At 45.1% G+C, this 25,907-nt stretch overlaps 1 protein-coding gene across 1 annotated transcript; it reads right to left on the bottom strand.

Annotated features, from left to right (window-relative positions):
• Window positions 1–24,001, bottom strand: WDR86 (WD repeat domain 86). Its single transcript, XM_067291972.1, has 7 exons — window positions 23,837–24,001; window positions 23,242–23,510; window positions 20,105–20,246; window positions 18,245–18,677; window positions 8,595–8,730; window positions 3,731–3,834; window positions 1–1,799 (listed from the first exon to the last, which is right to left on the bottom strand). Exons 2-7 carry the CDS (start codon window positions 23,402–23,404, stop codon window positions 1,581–1,583), a joined length of 1,197 nt encoding a protein of 398 aa, XP_067148073.1. The 5' UTR covers window positions 23,405–23,510; window positions 23,837–24,001; the 3' UTR covers window positions 1–1,580.
• Window positions 24,002–25,907: the final 1,906 nt, after the last annotated feature.

The raw sequence follows: 25,907 nt of genomic DNA, 5'->3' as shown, positions 1-25,907 counted from the left end.
AATGTTTCCAAAAAGTGTATGTTTATTTTTTTTTCCATATTCCATCCATTCTTAACTGCCGTGCATCTGCAGCCAGCCAAATCCCCTCTGTAGGAAAAGAAAATAAAAACTAGATTGTTAACAACCTGTAGATGCCACATGTTTATTTCTCCATTCTAAAAAAAAAGTATTACAGCATTTTTATTTGCTGTAGTACAGAATAAATAAAGCCATAAAAATAAAAACATATGGTTAGATATTCTGCACTGATGCTACAAAGAGATGTATCTGCAAATAGAAAAATATAAGAACCCTTGTTTATTCATGGCTCAGTGGTTATCAGTGAGGGATGAACAACATGGAAAAAGACTGGGAGAAGTACCCTTGAATTTGACTGCTTATCCAGCCTGACCTCATAGCTGACCCCGCTTTGAGCAGAGGATGGACTACAGCCCTCCTGAGGTCCCCTCCAACTTGAATTTTCCTGTGATCCTGAGACTGTCTTCTGATCTAAATAGTCTTGAGTCACCCAACTACAACTGGACATTCATTCCCGTTTCAGTACCCCGTCTCCTGCACAGGAGAAATTGAGCCAGGCCTGACAGACAGGCAAGGTCAGGTCACACATACCTCCACGTGCTGAGGCTTTGACACAACTGCGCCTCCTCCATCTGACACAGCGCCTTGTGGTCAGCTTCCACCTCCCCCCCCCCCCCAGCACCCCCCTCTCTGGGGACCTGTGCATGGGACAAACAGATGGCCGGTAGCACACACCCCTGGCAGCATGGAAGGTATATGTGAAGCCATTGGTGCTTCCTTTGCTGAAGTGTGGGAACTCAGAAGGTAAGAGCAGAACCAGCTAGTTTGTTGGGACGAGGACAGCTTGATGTGCCTTGGCAACCTGTCAACCTTGATACAAAAGGCCTGAGGTTTAAATTGTTCTCTAGCTTATGTTTTGTAAAAAAAAACAAAACAAAACAAAAAAAAAACCACAATAATAATTTCTGTCCCATTACTCCCAACTTCCCAGAGAGTAGTTGAGTCTGCTTTGCACTCCTTCCTGCTGAGCCACACCATCCTGCATGAGCTGGTCTGATCAGCAAAAAACTGACCCAAAGGTGAGCTGTGAATATGGCGTTCAGAGTCACGCTGCAAGGCAGCTTTCAGTTCTACATTCAGCTGAAGAGAGGGCACATGAGCAGGCAACAGGAACAGGAGAAAACACCTCTCATCAGGTACTAGCCAGGCAGAAGTGTGAAACATCTGTGCCAGAGGACATTGGGGGAAAAAAAAACACAAAAACCAAACCCACAGTCTTAAATAAGTTCCTAATTACACACACACACACACACACCCCAGACATCACCTGAACCACACTGCAGTCCCTCCTGACCCCAGTACTGCTCAACTATCTGCTAAGAGCCATCAGGAGTGACAGTCTGACTTGAGTCTGTCTCACAGTCACAGAGAAGCCTGGCTCCTGAAAAGAGGTTCAAGCAATGCTGTTTCCCAGCTCTTTCCACGTTCTGGCTTATTTGTACAGTAGCGCAGAAGACAAAAGGTTCAGCTTTGGTCACTGATGGAAAGTCTGCCCTGGCCAGTCACATTAGTTCAACAGCCTCATGTTCCCCATTTTCTTGCTGTACTATACAGCCGACTTTGTTGTTGAAAAGACGAGACAGGCTTCCCTTTTGAGAGCTCCGGCCCTGGGCGGACCTCTCCTTCTTCAAACGCCGCTTATTTCTCTTGCATATTCCCCGGATGTCCCAAATCCTTAGTGTGCCATCATGGGAAGCCGTGTACAACAACTCATTGTGAATCTGGAACAACAAGGTCACACTTAATACCAAACTCTACAGCTCAGAATCACCACAATCAAACTGTCAAATGTCAGAGCAAACAGAGCCTGATCCTAACACTCACGGCCCGATAGCTCATTGCAAAAGTCGGTGTAAATAATTATCACAAAAGCTGCTGAAGTGGAATGACACATAACCAAGTCAGGACTCATTTCTCAGCCACTTCACAGAGCCCTAAAAAACAAACAGCATGAGTTATTTATAACTTAAACCTACTAGCAAGGCAATGGGGAACTAAACTCTTAGTGTCAGAATAGGCTCTAGCTGGGAATTTCAGTGCTGTTTTTAGACAGTTGGTTTGAAGATCAAGGTTAAGGAAGCACCAAAATCAGCCTCAGTGGGGGTTTTGGGGGGACACTTTCCTTCTCACTTTCCCTCCTCCTTTGCAGTAAGTAACAGGTACAATTTCTCTTTCTAAATTTTTTGTTCTCCCAACCCTTCAGTAATTTAACCTTGATCCCCCCCGTAGTTTTATTTCTTTAATGAAACATTTATTTCTGTTGGTAACATTTCCAGTTACCCTCCCTAGCAGCAGGCCATAGGTCTCCATCATCCTTCCCTCCTGCTCCGGACTGCCAGGGGCTCTCAGTCTTCCCGAGGGAGGCCACGGTAGCCAGCATCCCACCCAACAGTCTCATTTACAAGGGCACCACAAGCACCGCGTCACTGAAGACGTATCACTCATAGCCATGAGCGGGGGGGTCACGGCTGACTCTGTCACTGCACTGTTTGCAGACCCGGCTCTAACAGATGCATATATACAGGTGCATATATAAGCACAGCGTTCATGGCGGTGAGCAAGGCAACGAACACTAGGAAACCCAATTACTCAATACCCAAAGGTTTGCAATTTAAGACCAATTAGCCACTTGCCAGTTCAGAAAAAAAAAAAAATACAAAAGTAAAAGTCTATTTACATTTGCCTGTGCTTGGGATCGACTCCAAAAGAAATTTTATCTCCTTTCTTTTATTCCTTTGACTGCCAACCTGTCAGGAGTGCTTACAAAGTCTCATGTTCTTAAACAAAATCCTCATCCTGCACACAGCTTTTACCGAAGATCTTGATATGTGGAGATGTGGATCCTTAAACGCACAAAGCACCCATGGGATTCAATTCAGATTCAAACCCCCCTCCCCAGGATTCCCTGTGATTTATAACTTAAACCATGATACCGATCTTAACACTGCCCCAAGGATTACTAACTTCCCCCCTTTTAACATTTAAGTGCTAGGACTCCTTGAGCTTAGGCAGGCAGAGACATCTCTTACCTAGACAATACACAAGCAACTTGTTGGCCGCATGCTGATGGCCATATTTTATATAAATATTTATATATGGGGTAACACATGGAAATCACCACTAGCTCTTGACTAAGACCAGATGGGATGGTCACCAGTTGCTAGACTGTTGAGGGATGCCATGCCCAGGGGAGCTAGGGGGATAATGCTATATATTTTATTGCTTGAATAGGAAAGAAACTTCTATGCAGCACAGAGCATTGCAAGTACTTTTCATCACATGGTCTCATGTGACAGAAGGGGTTTCATGAGGTCAGAGTCCATTCCCTGCCCCTACACAGGATCAGTTATATCTGTCTCATCCCTTATGGATGCTTGCCTAACTGACCTGAAAAAACTCCAATCAATCAGAGGCATCCGACTGTCTCTGGAGACCCATTTTGTGGTTTCACTTACCCTTACTAGCAAGAAGGGTTTGTAAGATTACAGAAAGGAAGATTCAAGTCCATAACATTTTGCCTTATCCTAGAAAAATGCCTGATCTGAGGAGTGCGGAGAACAGCTGGCCATATCAGTTCCCACAAAACAAATGAGGCAGCAATCAGAAGTGAAAAAGCCCAACATCTGGCTCAGCAAAGAACCGCCTTCCTTACCTGGATGCAGTTGATGATGAACTTGTGTCCTCGGAAGATCTTCTGCAGGACACCGCTCTTGGAATTGAAAGCTCTCGCGCAGGCATCACCACTTCCTGTGAACACTGCAAGGCAACCGCACAACACAGCGTGTAGCCAGATGTCAGCAGCCGCATAAGGCCAGTTCACACGAGTTCAAAAACATACCAAAAACCCATTCACTAAGGAGCATGATATATCATTTCTAGACTTGTTTCTCTTCTCAATTATACCAAGATTAGATCACTTTAATTTCACTGACCCCAGCAGGCTTGTTTTTTCGTTCACATTTTTCAAAGCACTGAACTTCCTTAAGTCTGAAGTTCCTACCTACATCAGCATTTCACTCCACACACACTTCAAATATCTATTTACGCTCTTTTCTTCCATATGTATTGCTCTGTCTAATATGCTTCAGTAATTCTAGCTTAAGCAGGCAATTGAATATCGAGTCAGGTGTCAAGGATTTCTATCAAGCTTCCCATTAGTTCCACCATAGTTATTTCCAGGTTCCCACTCATTATGACAGTATCTTCATCACTTCTGCTGCTGCATCAAGCAGCAGAAGTTAAGTACTCGAGCATCTGTACCGGGAAGCTTCAAACCACAGTAACAGACTGCTACCCTCTTTTATATTAATAACATGACATTTGGCCTTTCCATTATTAAAACGTACCATATTTTTCACCCATTTTCAACCAAAAGCTTACTATCAATAAGCAGGACCATCTATGCTGAAATACCACAGTTAAATCTTCTGCCCTCAAAGGTGAGTAGCATGCTTAGGCAGCTAGCCAGGCTTCATAAATATTTTTAGAAGAGTAGACTTCTTCAGCTAAATCCTGTAGCTTAGGATCGTTATAAGCAGCAGAGCCCTTAAGGGATTCAATGTCCAAGCTATAATCTCCATTTTGGAATAGCACAGGTGTTCACAGAACTACTTGAGGGTTTGGGCCATAACTCTTGTATTCTATGTACTATAAAGAACATGTGCTATAGGAGTTTGTGTGGGGGGAAGAGGGTTTGGGTTTTTTTTTAATTTTGACTGTTCATCAGGTTTCCTTGGAGTATCTTACTAGGGCCTGAGAACAATTTCTCAACACCTCAGGGTCTTCCAATTAGGCCCCAGAATTGCTGCATCCAGAAGCTATAAGGTAGTATTGAATATTTAGGTTGTATATTTAGCAACAGACCCCAAAAGCAGCACATTGGCCTGCTTTAAGGGTTACAAACTGTCTTCGTAACACCACTTTTTCCTCACTTACCCTAAACTCCTGAACTTTACATAAAGATAAAAACTTCAGAATTGCAAAAAAGCAATATATTCGCTATCCCTGCATTTCATGCCTTCACAAAAGCCACTAGCATGGAAAAATTTGCAAAACTGAAGTGCCTGAATTACACAGATGATAGATACCTTATCTTTTGGGAGAGATCAAGGAACCGGTTTCCTAAGGAGAGGTGATGAAATGAGCACTGTAGTAAATTCAGGGCTCTTAACATGAGATCAGCCAACAGGCTACCTACTGCCATCAACCTTCCAGCTTCAACTTAAACAGCAGCAGGCCGGGTACTTCCTGGCTACACCCAAAGGGTATCTTCAAGAAACATCTAGATGAGGAAAATCAACCTCATTTTATAGGGACCAGTATAAGGACCGGTATAAGCGCAATTGCCAACACAATCCTGAAAAAGCCCCGCGTCCCGTTCTGCAAATCAGTAACAACAATGCACAGCACAGAACAAGATACTGATTTTTTTTTCCCCAGTGAATGGAAATCACTTAATACCTAGTGTACACACACACACACATACACACACACACACACACACACAGAGTAGGAACCAGTTAAGAGCTGTTTTCACTTTACAGCTGTCAGTTTATTTTTGTTACCACTATCAGGACTTTGCTTTTGACAGCTATCTTTTATGTCTTTTGAACTGTCACTCTAGATTTAGGAAGTCTCTTTGCACCTCTAAGTTTCAAAGGGAAGTTGTTAATCTAACCTGGATTTAGCATTTAAATATATGCTTATATATATATACACACCTGCAAAACAAACAAACAAACAAAAATCAACACTTCATTTTTATTTTTTACTTGAATTTCAGAGTCTTGGGAGGGAGGGTTTGAAGTGTTCCCTTGGAGTTTTTGCAACATGAAAAATCATAAATTGAATTAAACTTTAACTGACGAAGCACGTATTGTAGGAGACAAATAACGAACATAACTTCATTAAGTAAATTAGATTGAGAACCAGCTTGAATATTCCCCATGCTATTAATTACACAGGCAGACTGAGGAAAGCCACTAAAAAACACATTCTGATGGTTTAGTTCTCAAATCTGTCGGGACTCCCTGTACTATACAGAGACATTTAGGAAACACACATATGTATTTTTCCTCTCATTCTTAGATTATATACTTTTATTTAGACTGTAAACCCTTTGGGGCAACTAGTCTTTGGTATTGATCAGATAGCAAAGCTAAGATCTTCTAACACAAAGTTACTGCTTTTCAGCAAGGGTTCTCTCCATGTTCCAGGGCTGATGCAAATGTGACGAATTAACAAAGCTGATTTGCGCTGAAGTATCTTCTTCACTTTTTCAAAAGATAGAGAATATACACACAGTGCTGATCTGTCCCAGGTGAGCAGCAGGTACTTTTTAAGCTATGCTAATGCCAACATTTTTGAAGAAGTGAAAACACCTCTGATCGCATATTTATACAGCACCTAATAATCTTGTTCCAATTAGAATCTCAAGGTATAACGCAACCAATCAGAGTATGCAAATCCATTTCTAAGGGGAAATTTCCTCTTTCAAAAATTAAAATGCCTCTAAACTGTATTCAGACAGGTCCCTAACATTTTTCCATGACATTTATTCTACTTTTCAAGTGGACCAATTCAGTTCTCCCTGTTTGACACTTCACTATTTTTGCATTTGATTTAAATAACATTGCAAACACTTCTATCGCACTATCAAATGTTCTTCACAGGTCTGACTAAATGCAGCAGTATTGCCTGCGTTGTACAAAAGACAGTGATATGGAGAAATAACGCAAGTGTTTGGCAGGGTGGGGGGAGGGAGACAGAGAAAGCCACAGAGCTGATGGGGGTGGCATCTTGGAATGAAACTTTTCTTTGAGTCTAAGTTTTCTGTATGATGGTTTCTGACGGCCTGGTCAAGTATATACCGGTTGGATGAAGAGCAGGATCAGCACTGAAACTTGCAGCTCTGGAGGCCTCACTAATAAAGGAAACAGTCTCTCCATCTCCCAACCGGACATAAAGATTCGTTACTGGATCAGGCCAACATCAGCTTAGCACAGTTATCTTGCCTTTGGGTAGGCTTGATGGATTCAGTGTTTGTCTTTTAATTCAAAAAAGGGAAAAAAAAATCAACATTTTGTTTGCTAGTGTTCATCCTGGGTTAAAATTTCTGGTTCTTTTTCCCTGCCCCTACCTGTCTGCATCTCTGAGCAATGACGACTTTGGGGTGCAGCCTCGGCTCAGCCCCTCTCCCCTTTCCATTTCAGCCTTTAAGCAAGCTGCAAAGGCTGAAATCAGCAGAAACTATAACCTGCGGGTAGGGGAGAGAGGGGCTGTTCTGCAGTGGACGTGAGAAGAGCCAAAATTAACTATAAATTATGACTATTTCAAGGGAGAAAAGCAGTGTGGTGGGTTGAAGGTTGCAAGGAAGGCCAAAAAAAGGCTTACTGATTAAAATCAAAAACTACCTATGGGCTTGGTTACATTTTAAGTTTTCAAACATAATTAAGAAATTGATTCAGATACTGGATGATAAGCGTGGTCAGTCAGCCATGTCAAGCATGATGTTGGACAGCCGTCATCAAACTGTAATCTGCATGTGCAGATACCACCTTCTTCCAGTGCATATCATCTTGCATTTGTCAGTCGTTTATCGGCATCATACTGATTATCTGCCGAAAGAGACAACCAGCCCCACATGGAAACTATTCGTTTGGTGTTACATGGGGATTTCATAGCCGAAGTACAAAAATTAAATCAGAAAAGCACTGTAACTTTCTAGACTAGTTCAGGAAAGGCATTACAACCCCTGTAACCCATATGCGGTAAAGGAGAGAGAGTTGTTTGGGAAGCAAACGAAGGCACATCAGGTCTAACGTCAGCAGCAGCATAAGACAAGGCTGATGCGTAGAGAGAGGTTCAGGTTGATAAAAACAGCCACAGCCTTGCAAGCCAAACCCAGAAGTGCATGGATGACACGCTGAAGGAAAGCCAGGCAAGAGAGGGATTTAATGAGGGAAGCTGCATGGTCAGATATATCAACAACAGGCATTTGCATAGAGATATCGTTATTACTAGGGGTACTGAAAGCAACGAAGCTGAGTCCCAAGCACTAGTAAGAAGGCAAGCAATACCTGGCTACACCGGAAAGGTGGCTTGGGGAACAAGGACAGGAAAGAGGGCAGGTAAAAGGAGAAGAATTTGCAGAAATGAGTCTAGGAAAGGAGCAGAGTTTGAACAGGAATCCTAACTGCTAGAAAAAAGCAGTGGGCATTTGAGGTGCGATCCTGGTTTAGGACAATACATAACCCGGGACCTACCACGCAGCAGAGGCAGGCACAGGGTCGCACATTCAGCAGCAGCACTTGCTGTCCCCGCAGCAGAAGCAGATTGACGGACACCAGACTAGTGAGGCTAAATCCTGGCTACGCCAACACCCCACAGTCAGTTCAGGATTTAAACCCAATTTCCCAAGCCTTCAAAATTACAGTATTCTCTATTAACAGTCTTTGAGCAAAGGCAAACATCCAAAACGAGACAGGGGATTGCTGAACATAGGAGAGGCAACTTACAGATCCCAGCGTGGTATTTCAAAGTGCTAACGCTGTGTTTGTGAGCCTTGTACGTTTGGATTCGCTCCCCAGTGTCTACTAACCAGCACTTCACTGTCCTGTCCGCGCTTCCTGAATACAAGTGCCGATTCACTAGCTGAAGGGAAGAGAAAAAAAACACATCAGCAATAGTCTCTGAGGCACGTTCGTGAGAGAACTGCACTGAAGTGACTCATCCGAAGTCATGGTTTCTGACTGAAAAGCCAATTATACAGAGCAAGAATTACACCTCGAAACAGAGGGAGAGTGAGCAAAACCAATCTTGCATTCTTCACGACCACGTCTCCCATTTGAATTTTTGGCCTTAAAAACAGCTTCCACGTTTCAGAAGATGAAAAAATTAGCCCATCTGCTGGTGCGAGCAGGCAGGATTTCACTGAGCTTAACAATGCTTCCCTTATTTCCAGAATTAGTTATATTAATAGAACCTCAAAAATCTAGTGTAGCTTCTGCAAAGCACCGGTGGCAAGAACACTAATAAGATCACAAGTTTCAATTAAAACAAAAATTCTCAAATAATTGAGTGACAAAGAGAGTAAATTAAAAATAAAATCCCACCCGACACAAATCACAGTTTAACAGGATTAGACTGCACAGGGTCAATATTTAGAAACATTTCTTCCTTGAAACTGTTTGGTATCTGTGTTTCCACAAGTCTTTCTACAGTGCTATCTAATGATTAAATAATTACCTATCCGCCCCACAGGATTCTCAGCATCTTCGATCGCGCTACCTTCTGCTGCCTGTCGTAGAGCAACCCTGCCTACAAACCCCAAGGACGAACGGGGTCCCTTTGTGCCAGTCATTCTGCACGTCATGCAAGCGCACAGGGCGGAGGTTGGTTTTTTTCCTTCCGTACAGACAAGGTGGAGGCACAGGGATGGCAGACAGGATGGCACAGGGAAGAATTCCTGCCTGCACCGTGCAGATGGGGAACGGAGACAGGGGGAAAGTGAGGGACCTGTGCAAGATTATCAAGCTAGCCCGTGCACAGCAACTATACGAGACTTCCTAAATCCAAAGCCCGGCAGCTTAGCAGGGAAACCCTCCACACTGTAAAGGAAAATCTTGCATTCTACGTTCATCTAAGGAAAACAAACTAAAGCTTTTAGCAGCCATCACTGCATACAGCTCTGACTGCATACTCCTCCAAGCCGAAGACTGGCTGGACACTTGCCATTTGAAGGCAGTATAACAAAGTCAACCGGTCAATCACGCGCTCTCCCAGCAATCCAGGTGTTACAGTTTGAGATAAGTCTCATGGACTTGCGACAATCTCTACGTCAAACAGACAGAAAACAGGTGCAGAGACAGGAGGGAGAATCAGAATTTGCATCAGGAGTAACAACATCTTGTTTCCCCTCCAGACACACCGATCATAAGGCTGAACAGACCAGCAGAGCACTAACCCCCTACGCTCTTCAGATGTCTCCAGGAACCCTGTCAGGCACTGGCTGCCGAACAAGTGACAGATCAGCCTGACATGGGTCTTGCTTGATGTTGCTTCTGTGGGTCCAGCTCTTCCCCTCCACCCAGATTATTATAAACCCTTGGTCCCCACTCTTTGCACGCTCTTTTTCTGTGAGGTGGAAATGATTTTTGTTCTCTCCCCTCCCCACCTCCATTCCCAGAGGGAATCACCCCATTGCCGAAAGGCATCACTAATGAGCTTTGCGCAGAAAACATTCACGCAGTGTTGTAAGATCATCAAATAAATTGTATGTAAAGACACAAAGCATTGCTGTGACAGGACTACGCTAAACTGCGTAAGAAAGCGGCCAGGCCAATATGATCTCTAGACCCAGTTCCCACCAGCCCAGTTGGAGCAGTCCGTGCTTCCTACCAGCAGAACTTGGCCCACGGGACAGTTTTCATAGCTAAACATCAGGAGCTTGTAAAACACATACCACTGTTAAAAGCCAACAGTAGTTCCAAGTGTCACATCCTATTACTTTTGAGCTGTTTTAGCAATGGCAATAATATTACATCTCAACGAGGAAAGAAAAGGAATGACCAGCAGTGCTAACAAAAGTTGAGAGCTACACAATTAGCTCGAGAAAGGTAACCTGACCTTTAATTGCAGGGCTCAACCTGAACAGGCATGAAGAACCTTGTCACAGTGCACCTGCTAAAAGCAAGAGGTTGTTTTGAGTTGGGGTCCTGCTGGGTTGTTCTTGGCCAAGTCATTGCATTTCTGTTCCAAACGTCATGCCAGCAGCATCAACCCACCCACTGAACAAGGGAAAACACTAAGTTATAACCTCCTGCAGGTAAATGCCACTCTGCATTAATGGTACATTAGGTTACGCTGCTTAATTTTTACATTCAAGTGGGTGTATAAATGCTGAAGTGAAAGAGAATAGCAGCAGCTTGCCTGGATTTGCTTCTTTGCGAGATATAAAAATGTGTTAAATGATGTGGGCTTACTCAGCTAATTTATGGCACCAGGATCTTAAGAGCCGTAAAAGCCTCCATGGCCCAGCCAGTGACCCGGAGAGACGGACTGCACACCCACTGCCTTCACTAAATTCAAAGCCTCTGTGCCACCCAGGCTGCCCTGTGGTACACATTTATATACTTTCCTTCCCCCCAAGCAGGTGAGCACAGTAGCAAAGGACGTAGTCACACTATATGTGCAGCCCTGGAAAGCATCTCCCCCCTCAACCATGCTCGGAAACAGGAGTACTAACAGGTTAAACAAGGATGTCACAGACTAAGACTGCAGCAGAGCCAGCAGCAAAACCCAGGACAGGCTCCGACTGTCACACAGCCTCTCATTTCCAAGGTATTTTTAAAACACAGCGCACGAAATAGCTCTTGATGGCTTTCCCCACTAATAGCTATCAGCTCGGGCTGAAGCTGTAAATCAGATCTAACTTTAGTGAGATGATGCAGGCATCATCTCATTTAAATTGATGTAGATGTCTGCAGCTGAGATAGCCCCCTTACAGCCACGTACTCTAGGGCATGATTCATCTCATCCTGAAGGAGATGCCTAAAATAGGCCGACCCTCAAAAAAGGCTATTTTGCCCCACTGACAAGGATAGCCATCTCAGTTGTAGCCGTCTGTATCAGTTTAGGTGAGATAACTTCCACTTCACTTGACTAAAGATAGGTCTAGTTTACAGCTTCACTCTAAGCTACAACACTATACAACAACATCTATATTTAATCAGAGAAATTGCACACAGTGCCCCCAGCCCCAGCACCTTACAAGCAGACCCCACTCTCTGTGTAACCATAAGATAAATTATCTTCCGTACCGTATAGATAGGGGAAGCAAGATACAAGGCAACTGAAGTCCATATCCAAAAAAGGACTTGAAGCTTATGGCACGCTAACTTTTGACTGCCAGAATCCCAGAGTACAGCCCTGATTTGGGAGGCTGATTCCCCCCCTCCAACGCACAGGAAGCTTTATACATCTCCAAGCAGTTGTCACAAGCATCGGTGCACAGAGCACAGTATCCCTGAAACTGGTCAAGAGTGACTATGAAAACCAGAAGGGATTCTCTCTGAAAAGAGCAAGACTGAAGCACCAATTCAATCTGATCCACATCAGAGCAGTATTTTTATTCCAGAGACTTCTCTGGGAGCTTGCATCCAGAAGGCGTGAGCATCTCCCAACGCAGACACAGCAAGGTTAGCTCTGCCTCGCCAAGGCTGGAAACAGCGCAAATACCCTCACGCTAGTTGGGCTCAAGTCACCTTCACTGTGGAAGCAGTGGAGGTCCTAGGACCAGCCAGCAGCGCAGGCCCTTGGCTCCTGTAATTATTTTTTCTTAAGTAATGACTATGTTGAAAACTATCTGACCAGCCCAAGAGAGAGGGACTTTACACAGATCCCCCTGCCCTCTTCCAGACAGGTGTCCAAAGCACTGACTTCCACTCGGGTCACCTTCTGCTTGAGCTCCTTCTAGAACTCTTGCTAGCCTCCTCGGAGGTGGCTTCTCCTGTCCTGCAGTCATGGCACTCTCCAAATGGACCGAGATCTCCTCAGTCTGAGGAGGCCATTTAACCCTGGTCTGCCAGTTCTGCTAGGCTATTGGACAAACAAGCAATTTCCTTCCTTCTTGTCATGTTTCTGAATGAAAATGTCCACAGTTGCTGTTCCTTGGGCTAAATATCCCTGCTGACATGTGTGAAGCCCAGAAGATCAGTCCCCTCTTGGGAGCTGGACAAAGCATAATGACTTCTCTACCAAAATGCTGGATCATGCTGCAGCTTAGGTGGGAGCTAAGCTTCCCAGATGCTGAGACTGGCACCCCCCCCCTTTTTTTTTTTTTAAACAGGCACCCAGGTGGAGTCATCCCAGCAAATACCTGTGGATTTACAAACCACAGGACCATAACACCTGGGCCTTTTTTTTCCAGCTCAAAGGCTCCAAAACCCATATCCAATTCCCTAGGCCTCAGTCCTATCCTTATTAGGGAATTTAATTTTCATATGATTTAAAAAGAAAGATGTAAAACTTCACTCGATATTTTCCAAGTATACCGAAGTCTGTCAACTCTCGGTTTAAAAATGATCAGTAGATACAATTACATATTCTAATCTGCCAGTGCCTGGAGAAGCAGTGATCCTTTCAGAGCTGTATTTTCCTTGGCTGGCTTCACGGGAGCTTTGTTCACTTTGGCTAACTTCCCTACAAAGCTCCTGACAGGGAAAAACATGGCAAGGCAAGGACACCTGTAGCACAGCAGAGAACACAGAACAAGATCCGCAGCTCAGATCCTAATGAGCTGAGTGGACACTTCAAACCCAAGAAGCTTCAAAAGAATAAAAAAGCTGATGGCAATCAGATGCCCAGTTTTAAAGCCTCAGCCAGACAACCACTGCATCAATATCTGTAACTCCGGCCTGTTCATTTTTCTCATTACTCTGAGGGACTTTGCTTTGAACCAGACAAAACCCTGAGACACATGAATAGAACAAATCTGTCTTACTCCCCAGGCCAAAGCACTGGAGATGTACTGTTCCATGAGAAAGTTCAGACTGGCTTAAAACTAGCAAAGTTACAGCAGTGGCAACATACAGATCGTAAATGTTGAAATAGTTACACATTTAAACATAAAATCTCCTATTTTATGCAACTCTGACCTTGGTTGTAGCCCCTGGACACCACTGCTCAAATAAATGAACAGAAATAATCTCATCTAAGGTTGCTCTCTCAAGACGGAAATGTCCCTATTGCTCCACAAACTTGGTTGAACTGAATACATGCAGCAGCTTAGGACAACTTTTGCCTGTATGAATGCCAGAAAAATTTTGAAATAGAGCTGTTTAGCAGGCATTTCAACCTACAGTTTATAGGAACGGACTTTGTTCTTCAAATTAACCTTTGCTATAAGACATAATTTACCTCTCATCCAAGGAGAGGCAATCAGCTCTGCAATCAGATTTGGATACATCCGCTTTCTGAAGGTCAGTGCATTCAGGCCGGTTCCCAGGAACTCGAGTTCACATCACCAGCCACATTTCCCACTGCTGGTTTATTCTCCCCATCAGGGTCAGTATTCCCACAACCTGTCTGCTGGGCCTTCAGTTCACAACCACTTCTGAGTTAAAAATCACCAACTGGACCAATCTCAAGTGAGCCTTCAGCTGAGTTAGCCTTTCGGGATCCCGTTCAAACCACATCCATTTTAACGAGCTAAAGAACTCCCTGTGGGCAAGAAAGAGGGTTTTTTTCCCGAGACTCCATCTAGAATGAAGTCTCTGGTCAGATCATTAAAAAACTTTTTTTTCAACTTCTCTGCTGTAGTAATGGGCAAAGTAATGGTCCTGGAAATATATTTCTTTTCTACAAACAGGTGCTCTACACATTCATATTCCTCTAATTCACGTCTTCAGCCTTGGATGAATTATGCAATAAATACAAGCACAAATACAAAAACTATGTGCACTTCATTTAATTGCTAACTGATGTGACAGGAGAAAACATTATGTCCCTGTGATCATTATAGTTAAGTGCATAAACAGAGTTCAGGCAATGGCTTTGTTCAAAGCATTCTTTTCTTCTAGTCAGCTTTAAAAGGCAACTAAAGGGAATGATCCCAACAAAGGATCTTTTGCAGGAGAACTAAAGCAAGTCCTTGCCCACTCACGTCCATTTACAACTCCTGTTGCAATTTTCATCCTAGTAAGAATGCTTGCTGTGGTATCCAAGCTAAATTCCAAGCGGGATCATTTCTTTCTGCCAACTTTTGGCAGTGCAATTTTGATAAGTACTCACAGAGGCTGAACAACCAGCAAAGGACAAAGCAATCCTTGTGAATAGTTTGCAAAACCACTTTGGAGACATTTATAATAACATATACCAGTAAATATTTAAGTCAGGGTTATTCAGCCTATTGCAGGCAGCTGTGTTAAGGAAAATGCATGTCTGATTATTAATTAAAAATATTGGTCTTTAGCCAGGCCTGAAATTTTTAAGTGGGAGAACTAGAATGAGCTCTGTGATTGCTCTCAGCCCACCCTTGCTTTTTCCCATTGCTTCCTGTAAAATCTCATCATCAGCTCTTATATACAGTGGGAGCAGACAAAACAGCTGCCGTCCCTTGTCTGCTAAGCTACCGTTACCCTGCAGGAGAAATACAGAGCGAACAGTTCTGGCTGCCCCACTGCTTGCTACCTCGCTGGACTATGTGAGCAAAGCAGTCAGGCAGCCAAAGCATCTGGTACGCACAAAATTCCTGCTGCGGACACAAAGTCTAGCAGCAAAACTTTTGCCAGTCCCGTTTAGATAGTGAGGAGGAAGGACAGAAGAATGGCTTTAGAATAAGCTGGTATCTGCAGCAAGACTACTTTGACAGCAGACCCCATGCAGCCAGTTCAGCTGGTAGATCACCTCTAACAGGGACCCAAAGGATCTTAGAGCAATTTGGGAGCATTCAAAATCTGCCCACGCCTGTGGCATTACCTCTTTACTTTTTACATGCCAGCAATGCAGGAAGCAAGGTGGAAAACAGGGTGTGCTTTACGGATATTCACCCATGGCGACGCTTCCAGGAAGCCCCGCAAACTTCCATTCACTGCTCCAGGGCCGCTATCGGTATTCACTGGAAAGCAAGGGGAGCTGACTGGAACAGTCCTGACCTAATTTGTAGCAGTTTATAACATCCTGGGGCACTCCTGTTAATAACGGTACATTTTAAAATTAGGGAAAATATGGTCTCAATATCCAAACTCTTCTTGTTCCGTGTCCAGGACAAGAGCTCACACTGTGCATTTCTCAGATTTTTTGAAAGGGCAACCTCCCTTGGGGTCTTTTATTTGCATAAATAAAACAGAAGTAAGTTTTCATAGTCTCTCCACACAAGCTTTGTACCAGCCAGAGAACAGCTAGCTACTTTTAATTGCTGGTACCAGCTCAGCTCCTCCAGGACAAGGGAGTGAAAATCTGGTGTAATTAGTGGCTTACTCCTCTGCCGTGAAGAAACTGAACTATTGCCAACAGTTAAAGCTGTCTGCTGGCTAGTGTGAGCAATTCGCAACTACCTCCAAGTCCTTCCTGACCCCCAGTTTGAAAAATACTATCCTAACTCGCTGCCATAGATTGCGACATTGTCACAAAGCAGCCCCGGGCAAAAAGGGCTCCGAGAGCTTTTCGAGAAGAAAACAAGTAAAAAATTTTAAAAAATAATAAAAAGCACTCTATTCGGGAAGTTTCCATTCTGTTGTAACATCTTTGTATAGATTCTGGTGATTGACCTCTTTCTGAAAGAATCAAAATACCACGTGGGCCGTGCTGAGAGGCAGCCAAGTGGAGCAGAAGGGCTAGTGCTGAACCCTGTAAGGAAGAGCGAGGAGTTAGGAAAGATCGACAGGCTGAAGTTATTCAACGGCAATACACCGACTATTTAAGCTGGGGCAGGTTTTAGAGCCCCACAAACTAAATGCTCTCTTTGGGGGCAGTGTGTACCTCAGCTGGACTCTTCTAGCCTCAGATGTCAACTGGTGATGAGAGAAGCGACCGGCTACCAGTTACTCGCAGCGACAAGAGGAGGATTTGGCCAGGACTGTTGCCAACACAGTCTTGGCAGCAGGAGTCTTGTGTAGTTTGAATTGTTCAGGTTTTCCAAAAAGATATGTTGGTTTCGCTTCTCTTCTCCCCTACAAAACGTTCTGTTTGTTTAAAACCATTGTTTAACTCTCTGCTCACAAGCGGAGGGGCATCGCTCATTCTTGAGCGTTCAAAGAGCGTAATTGAATTTCCCAGGCTTCTGGGAGAGCATCAAGCCAGTTTTGTGTAACAATTTTAGTAAGAACCCAATTAAATTAAAGCCAGCTCTGCTGCTGCCAATTTGCGCCTTGGAGAAGGGTTACAATTAAGCAGCAAAACATAGCGTGACACTAAGAACAGCAACAGATTTACTCGAGCATCCTCAAAATATATTACCACAATATCATAAAAACAAGCTTTAACACTGAGAATTTACCCAGGCAAGACAAACATTACTCCAGGGCAACATGATTTAGTTTTTTCCCTCCTCTCTAAAACTGAAGGAAAATAAACTTCCTTCAGTGTTATTGGGCTCTTAGTCTGCTAATATCGACTGCGACTATTTTCTTTAGAACCAGAGACAACATTTATTAAACAGCTGTTAAAAATACATACTCTATCCTCTGTAAAGGAGAAGCAATTATGTTCCACAAAAACAAAAACAAGGAGAGTAGCAACAAAACTATTGTCTGATGGAAGTCAATATGGCACAGGTATTTAAAAACATGTAGGTTTGCTGACCTGAAACTAAGTTACAGACCATCATATTGCTTTTCTAAATATTCCATTAGCGTTTTCTGGTGTATAATGGAGTTTACAGGACAAGTACTTGTGCCATAGTTCCCCTTTTCCTTCTTCATCTGCCTAACCTCCTTCTCTCTTCTGCAACATAAACAAATCTGCCAACATTCACCAGAAAAAAATGCAAACGGAGAAAAAGAGGATATCGTTCTTCAGGTCACATTGCATTTTTCCCCTCTCCCCCTTACCATTTTCCTGTTTTCTCTCACCTATGCTCTACTTTTCCATTTTCCTTGCCCTTTCTCTTGTCCTGGCCATCCCTTAGTTTCTCTCTTTCTTTTCTCAAACTACGTCCACGTGTTTTTTAAAAGCAGGATTTCTTTCAGTTTTATGCTTCCCTAATAACTCTCGCCCACAATTTTTCCTTTTTCTGAAGGTATCTGGTTTACTCTGAATTTTCCCCTCCCCTCTTTATCTGATCCCATGTCTGTTTCCTCACATCAACAACAGCTCATGTTATTTTTCTTCAAAGACTGATGATCCTATGTATGCAATCCTGCTCAAGAACAGTGCTCCCAGCCATGGCACACATGAATTTCAAGACCTAGGAGGATTTTACTGAGTTAGAAACTAGACTGGAACAGCCACTAGATGCAGAGAGGATACCAGGAAGCATTTTAGGGAAAGAGGAGCTGTTTCAAGGTTATCGAGTGCTACTGTTTTGTTACTAGATGAATGTTTAAGCTTACCATTTACATGCTGTCTCAGAAGAGTTTCTTCTATGGATGACAAGACAACTGAGGCTCACAGCAGTTAGAATATAGTTACCCCCTCGAATGGCTCTTGAAAAATTCTCCATTCTTACCTCTAGACAAATTACCGATCCTTGATGCTCTTTGAACACTTTCAGCTGCTCACCAGTGACAATATTCCACGTGCGAATGGTGTAATCCGTGCTGCCAGAAAACAGCTCCCTGTTTGGTGCGTCAAGTATAAGGCATAAGACAGCTCCAGTGTGTCCCAGCAGAGTCTGGTAACAGCGCCCACTAGACACCCACCAGACCTTAACAGTGCAGTCCGTGCTACCTGTCACCAGGAGGTCTCTGCTCACTTTCTCCTCCTCTTCCTCCTCCTCCTCCTCCTCTTCAAGAACATCCTTGGAGGAATAGTGAGCTAGAGTCAGGACACAGTTCCGATGGCCCCGGAATTCCTGGATTTGTTTCTCCTTGTCCACACTCCAACAGCGGGCTGTCCTGTCGTAGGAGCCACTAAAGAGATAATCTTTGGCAACTAGGATCCTGTAAAAAACAAAGTTTGCAAGCATTTAGAGTACCGTTCTTTAATAACTATTTTTGGGTCACAATTTCAATGTCAAGAATACTGAAGCAAGAAACGGTAGCATGACCACCACATATATAACCTTGATTCATCTTTCCTGTTTAAAACACCTTATATATGAACACACTATTTCTTACACAAAAGAGTTCCTTATTTCTACTTTTGAAAAATGAGACCCTTATTTAGCTACTCCAGTGTGGACATTGTAGCATTGTAGCTTTGGGCATTCACATTTTTCAAAAATCTTTTCCAGCCTGCACTCTTACTTACTTTCCACAGGTTACATAGTGATAATTAATGTTTTTGTAAAAATAGAACTCATTTTTCTAATTTTTTTTAAACAAATAATTATTTATAAACCGACCTATGAAAACAGCTTAGAACTAAAAAAAAAGAACCTGAACTATAACTGATAGTCTACAAAGCTAATCATCACTCCATCATCAAACAGACAGATTGCAGAAACATTAATATAGCTAATGCCACTTAGCCCAGGAGCTCAAAAAAGCAGAGCAAGAGCACCCTACTCACTACATACTTGAAGAGCGAATCAGAGATTACAGCGCAAGAATTCAACTTACTGGGCCTCCACAATAATGAGTTGTAGCTGGACAAACAGATAGCAACGGAACAATCTCTACAGTTCACATTTCCAAACCAGAGATAGGGAACACGATGACCTGTCTTCTTTGTCGACCAAAGGAACCTCTGAAACCTTTCAAACTGGGAACAAAGTCATCCAAATGGGGAACATATTTCCCATTTGCTAATTCAAGTGATTCATCAGGCCAGTGCCAACATACAGACAGAGCCAGCCTTCCTAACTATTTACAGAATCTAGCTACATATCATACGTGTTTTTAGTTTAGTAAGGATGAAAAAAAGGAAAAAAAAAATCTTTGACTGCTCTATTTCTGATTAATTAAACCCATTCCAACTATTTAGAGGCACTTTAAACCGACAGGCCCAACAGTCATGCACGATCAGTTTAATATTAAACTCAGTTTGCACAAGCAGGAATAGTATTTCTGCCTTTATCCCTCTTACTGACACAAAGGCTTGACGTGATGTTTTGAAATCTATTTATCAGAATCATCTGTTATCAATTGAATAATTTCTTCTGGAATTCCATTCCTAGCGCTGCATTCAATTCCCCTGCCGTGTGCCTTTCATTTCTCTCCTATCCGCTGTCTATGGATATGTCAGCACTGTTGCTAGGAAAACTAATCATTACAGCACAAAACACGTGTAGCATGCGCTCAATGGTTTACAAAACCCATTTTGTTAGCGTAGTAACGGAGAATTGTGGTAAAATGACGATATGTGCAAAAACAAGTTACAGGAACACAACTGCGTGATCTTAACAGAAGAGCTGCGTGGAACCAACCTGTTAACGATCGACGTGTGCCCTCGGTACACGGCCAGGCACTGGCCTGTCATCACGTCCCACTTCCGAATGGTGTGATCCGCGCTGCACGTGAAGGCGGCCTCGTTTTCTAAGTGGCAAAAGGTGATGTAACTCTCATGCCCTAGAAATGACACAGGGGGAAAAAGGAAGCTCGACCACAGCGTGTGCAAGCAGAACAGACCAAGCAAAGAAAAATGCAATAAACTGAATTCGTCTTGATCGAAAACCCCAGAGCCACAGAGATTCTGAAGCTCTAGTTTTAAACGTACAACCACGTTCTTCACGTTTAAGGACTTGTAGAAAACCACAACATTTTTAATTAACAGTGGAAAACTCTGCTTCACTGACACAAAGAATAAGTGAAAGAAGGAAACTGTTAAGTTTCAGCAGTCAGGCAACTAAATAGTTTTATAAAAACATACAGAGCTCAAATAGTATTAGTATAATAAAACTCAGATTACTGGAGTTTAAAACCAGTAAAAAAATGGTTTTTTTAAATAAAGAAATGATTTTGCTTCCTTCTTCTGAAGTCAAGAAAAAAAGACTACATTTCAGCCCAACCTTTTGATTGTCAGGACACAAAGAACAGCATGAAACTAAAGCAAGAGACTATGAAAAAAGGTTATGATAAAGAGACATTAGCAAGTTTACCAGCAAGTTTAGTTTTATTGTCCAAGTTGAATGAAACACAAGCAAAAAACATAACTTGTAGAAAGTCTTTATATACGCTCCCCATTATGACTAATAACATGAGAAAAAAATACAATTTTCGATATATCAGTATACCTTTAAGGAAATAACACAGAAAGACAGAATAAGAGCATTATTATATACAGCATATACAGCATCCAGAGTATGTTGGGGCTCTATAGTTACAATAAAAACAGACAGAGGGAGACAGTAGAAAAACAGAACCATGCTGCAAAATAGAGAGATAGTAAAGAACCAAGGTAAAGATCAGGAGGAAAGCAGACTGCTCAGTAAAAGTTAAGTTCACTGACAGCATTAAAAACAGATTTTAATACTACTGCTGCAGTTTGAGTCCTTGGCATGTAAATGACAAAGAATTCTTTATCTACTGAGGGCTGACTGTGACCTCTCCTTTTCTCCTGGTGATGCTTACACCTTCAATCATTTCTGCTCAGTTCAGTCCTGAACCAAATCCTTTCAGAGTTTTCAAAAATAAAGCAAAGCTGATTTGCATTAATGACCCCTGGAAGTCCTCCTTTCTGAAATCGAATAATATATTCATATGTTGTAGCTGAGAGACAACTAGAACGGAGATCATAAAACAGAAATAATAAAATACACTGTCAGAATAACTGTAAACCACAACTTTGACAAGTACATGCTTATTAGTAGCCTAACAGTAAATTGTACACCTGTTCAGATGGCATGTGGGTTACCTGCAACAAAACAAATACACGACAGGCTCCAGAAAGTAAGACATCTTCCAGATGTCATTATAAGGAAAGTCTCTTTTAAGAAAATAAAAGACAGCTTTAAGAGTTAACAACGAGATATGACACTCTTCCAGCTGCCAGTCCCCTTCCAGAACAGGCTGCTCAAAAAATTGTTACCATCTGAGGGTTCAACAAATTCAAACAAATGAAAAACAAGTCTGAAGGCTTTTAGTGATCAGTGAACTAGAATTCACATTACAAACACACACGCAGTCTTGTTTTCTCTTAAGGAAATTCACCAGATGTCAGAAATTAAACAGATCACCAGGCCTGCAAGAGAGCTACACCCATCCCCACTTTTCGTGAAAATTTTCTACAAAGCAGCTTATATGAGGCAGGTTTCAACCACCAATATTTTTCTCACAGCATCACGTAGCCCTGCTCTGAGACAACATCTTGATCACTTCACTGAAGTCCGTCAGTCAGATTTTGACCATCAATAACACTCGAGGCACACAGAGGACACCCAAACCCCCTGTGGTAGGCAAGGCCCAGCGCCGGTCTGGTCAAAAGCAGCCACCACTGAAGTTTGTTGGTTATGCTCTGGTGGAAGCGCTCTGTGTGTTGTAAGTATAGCTTTGTCTTACTTACAGCTCTTGGAATATTAATTTAGATAAGAATTGTGTGCACGCATAAATATAAAATATATACAATAATCTGATTCAATGGACAGTTCGCAAAGCACCTGACCAACGTGCTTCAAGGTTTACCCCAAACGCTAGCAGTACGTAGGCCAGATTCTGAATACTATCCAATATACTCCTCTTTCTAGTAAAGAGTTAATGGGTAGTTTAAAAGGATTTCTAATCCTAAAGCAAAAGCAGTAAGTTTTCCAGGAGATGTAAGAATGGTAGGATGTGGGGACAAAACAATACTCTATAGTTAAAAACAAACGAACAAAAAAAAAAAATCACAACATTTACTTTTGGAAGGAAAAAGGATCAGAAACTTCCAAGAGGGTGGTGGGCTTTTTGCTGCATTAAGAGAAAAAGAACATGAATGAGGGAGAACACAAGCACGATCTTTGGTCCACATCTTGGCTCCTGCATGTGCTTTCTACAGAGCTCCATTTTTCTTTGTAGTTATTCAGATGTTACTCTATGGATTAAAGTTTTGTTAAAAATGCAAAACCAATTTGGAACAAAAGAGCCTAACAAGCTGCATTGGACACATGGAGATATTATGGTCTATGGAAACATAAATCTTATTTAGTAAGGTTTGTTTCCAGACTTCTGAGTAAAGAGCTTCTAAATAAAGACCATCTGGAAAATGAGATGATTAAAAGGACGAAAAAAAAAGAATGAACAAGTCAAGACTTCATGAGGGTGAGAAGCAGAGGGCTTCCGGATAGAGACAGAAGCTCGGCGGTCGCTATGTTCTACACTGTGCGATAAGAGGGCTCGTGTCTTCAGCGGCGCTGCTAACCTTCTGGGGGCGAAACGGCTTCTGCTTAGCATCGTAACCAATCCTCAGCAGAACCGAACCAGAAAAGCCAAGCGTGCTTTGGGCTGCTCAACAGGCGGCGGGCGCCGAAGGAGCCCAGCACGTGCCGTGCAACCTGTACTGCGCTCCGGACTCGAAGGAAAGGTAGGGGAGCAGGAGCAGGAGCAGGAGCAGGAGGAGGAGGAGGAGGAGGAGGAGGAGGACCAGTACCTTGAAGGTGGCCGCGGCACTGGCTGTCGGCGGTGCTCCAGAGGCGCGCGGTGCCGTCCTCGCTGCCCGTGAGCAGCCGCTGCCCGTCCGGGCTCAGGCTCAGCCAGTTGATGCCTCCCTGGTGGTCGGCGCAGACCTTGACGGCCGAGCCGCCGTTGCCCATGGCGCCGGGCCGGCCGAGGCCGCGCCGAGGCTCCGGGGCAGGTCAGAGCTGCGGGCCTCCTCCGAGCGGCTCCCTCGGGGCGGCTGCGGCCATGGCCTCGGGACGCCTGCGGGCACCGAGGGGACGGAGAGGGCCGCTCAGGCAGCGGAGGGGCCGCCCCGCCGCCGCGATGCCCTGGCGCTGCCGGTCGCCTCTTCCCCGCAGGAGGCGAAGCCCCGCGGCCAAGCACGGTCCCGCACCCCGGCTCCCTCGCCCACCTTTGCTGCTCTTTTTTATTATTATTAAAAAAAAAAAGAAAAAGTTCGAGCGTAACCCGGGCAGGCGGAGGGGGCAGCGGGAGGGACGCCCTCCCCCCGGCAGCCCCTCCACGGCGGCCGCGGGCTCCCCTCAGCGACCCTCTCTTCCCCCCATCCCCCCCGCCCCGGCACTTACTGGCGCCGCTGCGCGGAGGCGCGGGGCTGCGCGGGGCTCCGCTCCGCCGGGACGAGCCCGAGCCCGAGCCCGCGCCCGCGCTGCGGGGAGGCGGCGGGAAGGGGGAGCCTCCTCCCTGCCTCGGGCGGCACGGCACGGCGCGGCACGGATCCCCCCCGCCGCCGCTGCCGCCGCCGGGCCGAGGCGGGCGGCGAAACGCTGCCTGCGGGCGGCCCCGCCGCCGCCGCCGCCGCCGAGCCGCGCTCCGGCCACCTCGGGGCGGCTCCCCGCCCCCGGCGCGGGCTCTCCCGCCGTTAGCGCCGCGCGGCTCCGCCCTCCTCCATCTTAGGGCCGCTCCCCCCTCCGGTGCCGCCGCCGCCGCTCTGCGGGGCGGGAGGCCGCGGCCTCCGCCGGCCCGCGGGGCCCCCGCCGCGTCTGGCCGGAGGTGCCCGGCAGCGCCTCCGTGCCCGGCGGCAGCCGCCCCCCGTGCGGCGAGGGAGGCACCTCCCGGGTCACCGTCGCCTCCCGGGCCGGGAGCCGCCTCTCGCCTCGTCCTGCCGAGGCAGCGGGGAGGCTGCGCGGGGCGGCAGGGTGCTGCGCAGCACTGGCCGCCGTGCGGTAAAAACGGGACCTCGCAACCGCCCGCCCCGCTCAGGGGGAGCCCCCCGCGCACGCCCGGGGCTGCTTTGGGGGCCGGGGCCCAGGCGGCGCCGGTTGCGCCCCCCAGCCTGCCCCCGGGCGCGGGGGGCGAGGGGCGCCCGCGCGGGGCCGTCCCGCCTGGCGCGGCCCTTCGGGCGAGCGGGGCCCGGCGGGGCCCGCGGCCTCGGAACAGGGCAGCCGGCTCCGTTCCCGGCCGTCCCGTTCGGGCTAGGAGTTCAGCACGCGCTTGCAGACGCATCCCTGCTCCGACAGGCCGTGTGTCAGCGCGCGGGCTGCCAAGAAGCGCCTGCGTTAAATGGATGCGTGGCGGGAACGGCGTTTTGCACAGCACATCCTGGCAGGCGCGAAGCAGAACTAATACGTCGCGCCCGACCGAAGTACGATACAGCCCCGATTCTGCCGGCGGTTATATCCGCCCGGCCGTGGCAAGTCTCACTGGAGATGGAGCCACCGGGCTGCGAACCTGGTGGTCGCGAGGGTCAGCTCGAGCCCCACGGCGGGCTGCCGCCAGCCAGCCCTTTCCTGAAGACAGTCCCCCCGGATCAACATTGCGTTTTCAAGAAACGGCCAATAACTTCTTGAGTGAGACACGAGCACTGGATTTCTTCCCTCTGCAAAATCAGATTATCCACGGAAAGACACTTTTTTGGACGTGTAGGCCTGGGAATCAGTTGCTCTCAGGGAGTGTCCTTCACCATCTGCTCGTACATCTGTCAAGTCCACTCACAAACCACTGCATGAAGCCCTTGTTCTGCAAACTGTCGGATAGATTAGCACTCTTTTTCATTTTCCTATACTGCCATGGTGTGAATGCAAGGAAAATTTCAGATAAAACGGGTATTTTGTGGAGTTTGAGACAGGTGTGCACATTTTAAACACACACAGTTCAGTCTCCCATGGAGACTGAGCTGCAGGGCAACCCCTCCGTCACATCAGGAGGCCACGTGTTGATGGTGGGCAGCCTGAGGAAGCAGAGGTTATTCTGTAACTTCCCCCCACTTCTAAAGCCTTTTCAAGAGGCTTCTTAATATTTCGAATGTACATTTCCTTCCTGTGGTGACTGATGAAAGCATTGAATTGAGCTTTTGAACATTTTCCTGAATATTTATTCATCTTCTTTAGTTCTTGTTCATGTTCCTTTTTATTGCTTTTATCTGCCTGGATTTTAAGTTATTTTTCTTTATTACATTTGTATTCTGCTTTTTTCGAGTGCTCTGCCATGCAAAAGGCAAAAGAAAATTACCTGTTATTGCTTTTGCTCTTCAAGGCCCAAATCCTGAAATGAATCCTCCTTAATCCAGACTCCCAATGATGAGCCAGCACAAAACTCATTGTTTCTAGTATATGTGTTCCTTGTCGTTCTCCAGCAATTTCCTGTTAACTATTTACATAAATACAAATATGTACAGAGATACATGAGCCGCTCCTACAA

This window comes from Apteryx mantelli, chromosome 2 (assembly GCF_036417845.1).
Source record: "Apteryx mantelli isolate bAptMan1 chromosome 2, bAptMan1.hap1, whole genome shotgun sequence".
NCBI classification, from domain to species: Eukaryota; Metazoa; Chordata; class Aves; order Apterygiformes; family Apterygidae; genus Apteryx; species Apteryx mantelli.
Note: the sequence above shows the minus strand (reverse complement) of the source record. Positions and strands in the feature narration are given on the sequence as shown.

Bases quoted from the DNA above. Each gene is read 5' to 3' on its own strand.
- WDR86 (XM_067291972.1), bottom strand. From the start codon at position 23,404: ATGGGCAACGGCGGCTCGGCCGTCAAGGTCTGCGCCGACCACCAGGGA. The intron at 18,678-20,104 runs GTTGGTTCCACG...TGTTTTTTACAG, and splicing joins CACACGTCGATCGTTAACAG to GATCCTAGTTGCCAAAGATT. The intron at 1,800-3,730 runs GTAAGGAAGGCG...TTGTTGTTCCAG, and splicing joins TCATCATCAACTGCATCCAG to ATTCACAATGAGTTGTTGTA.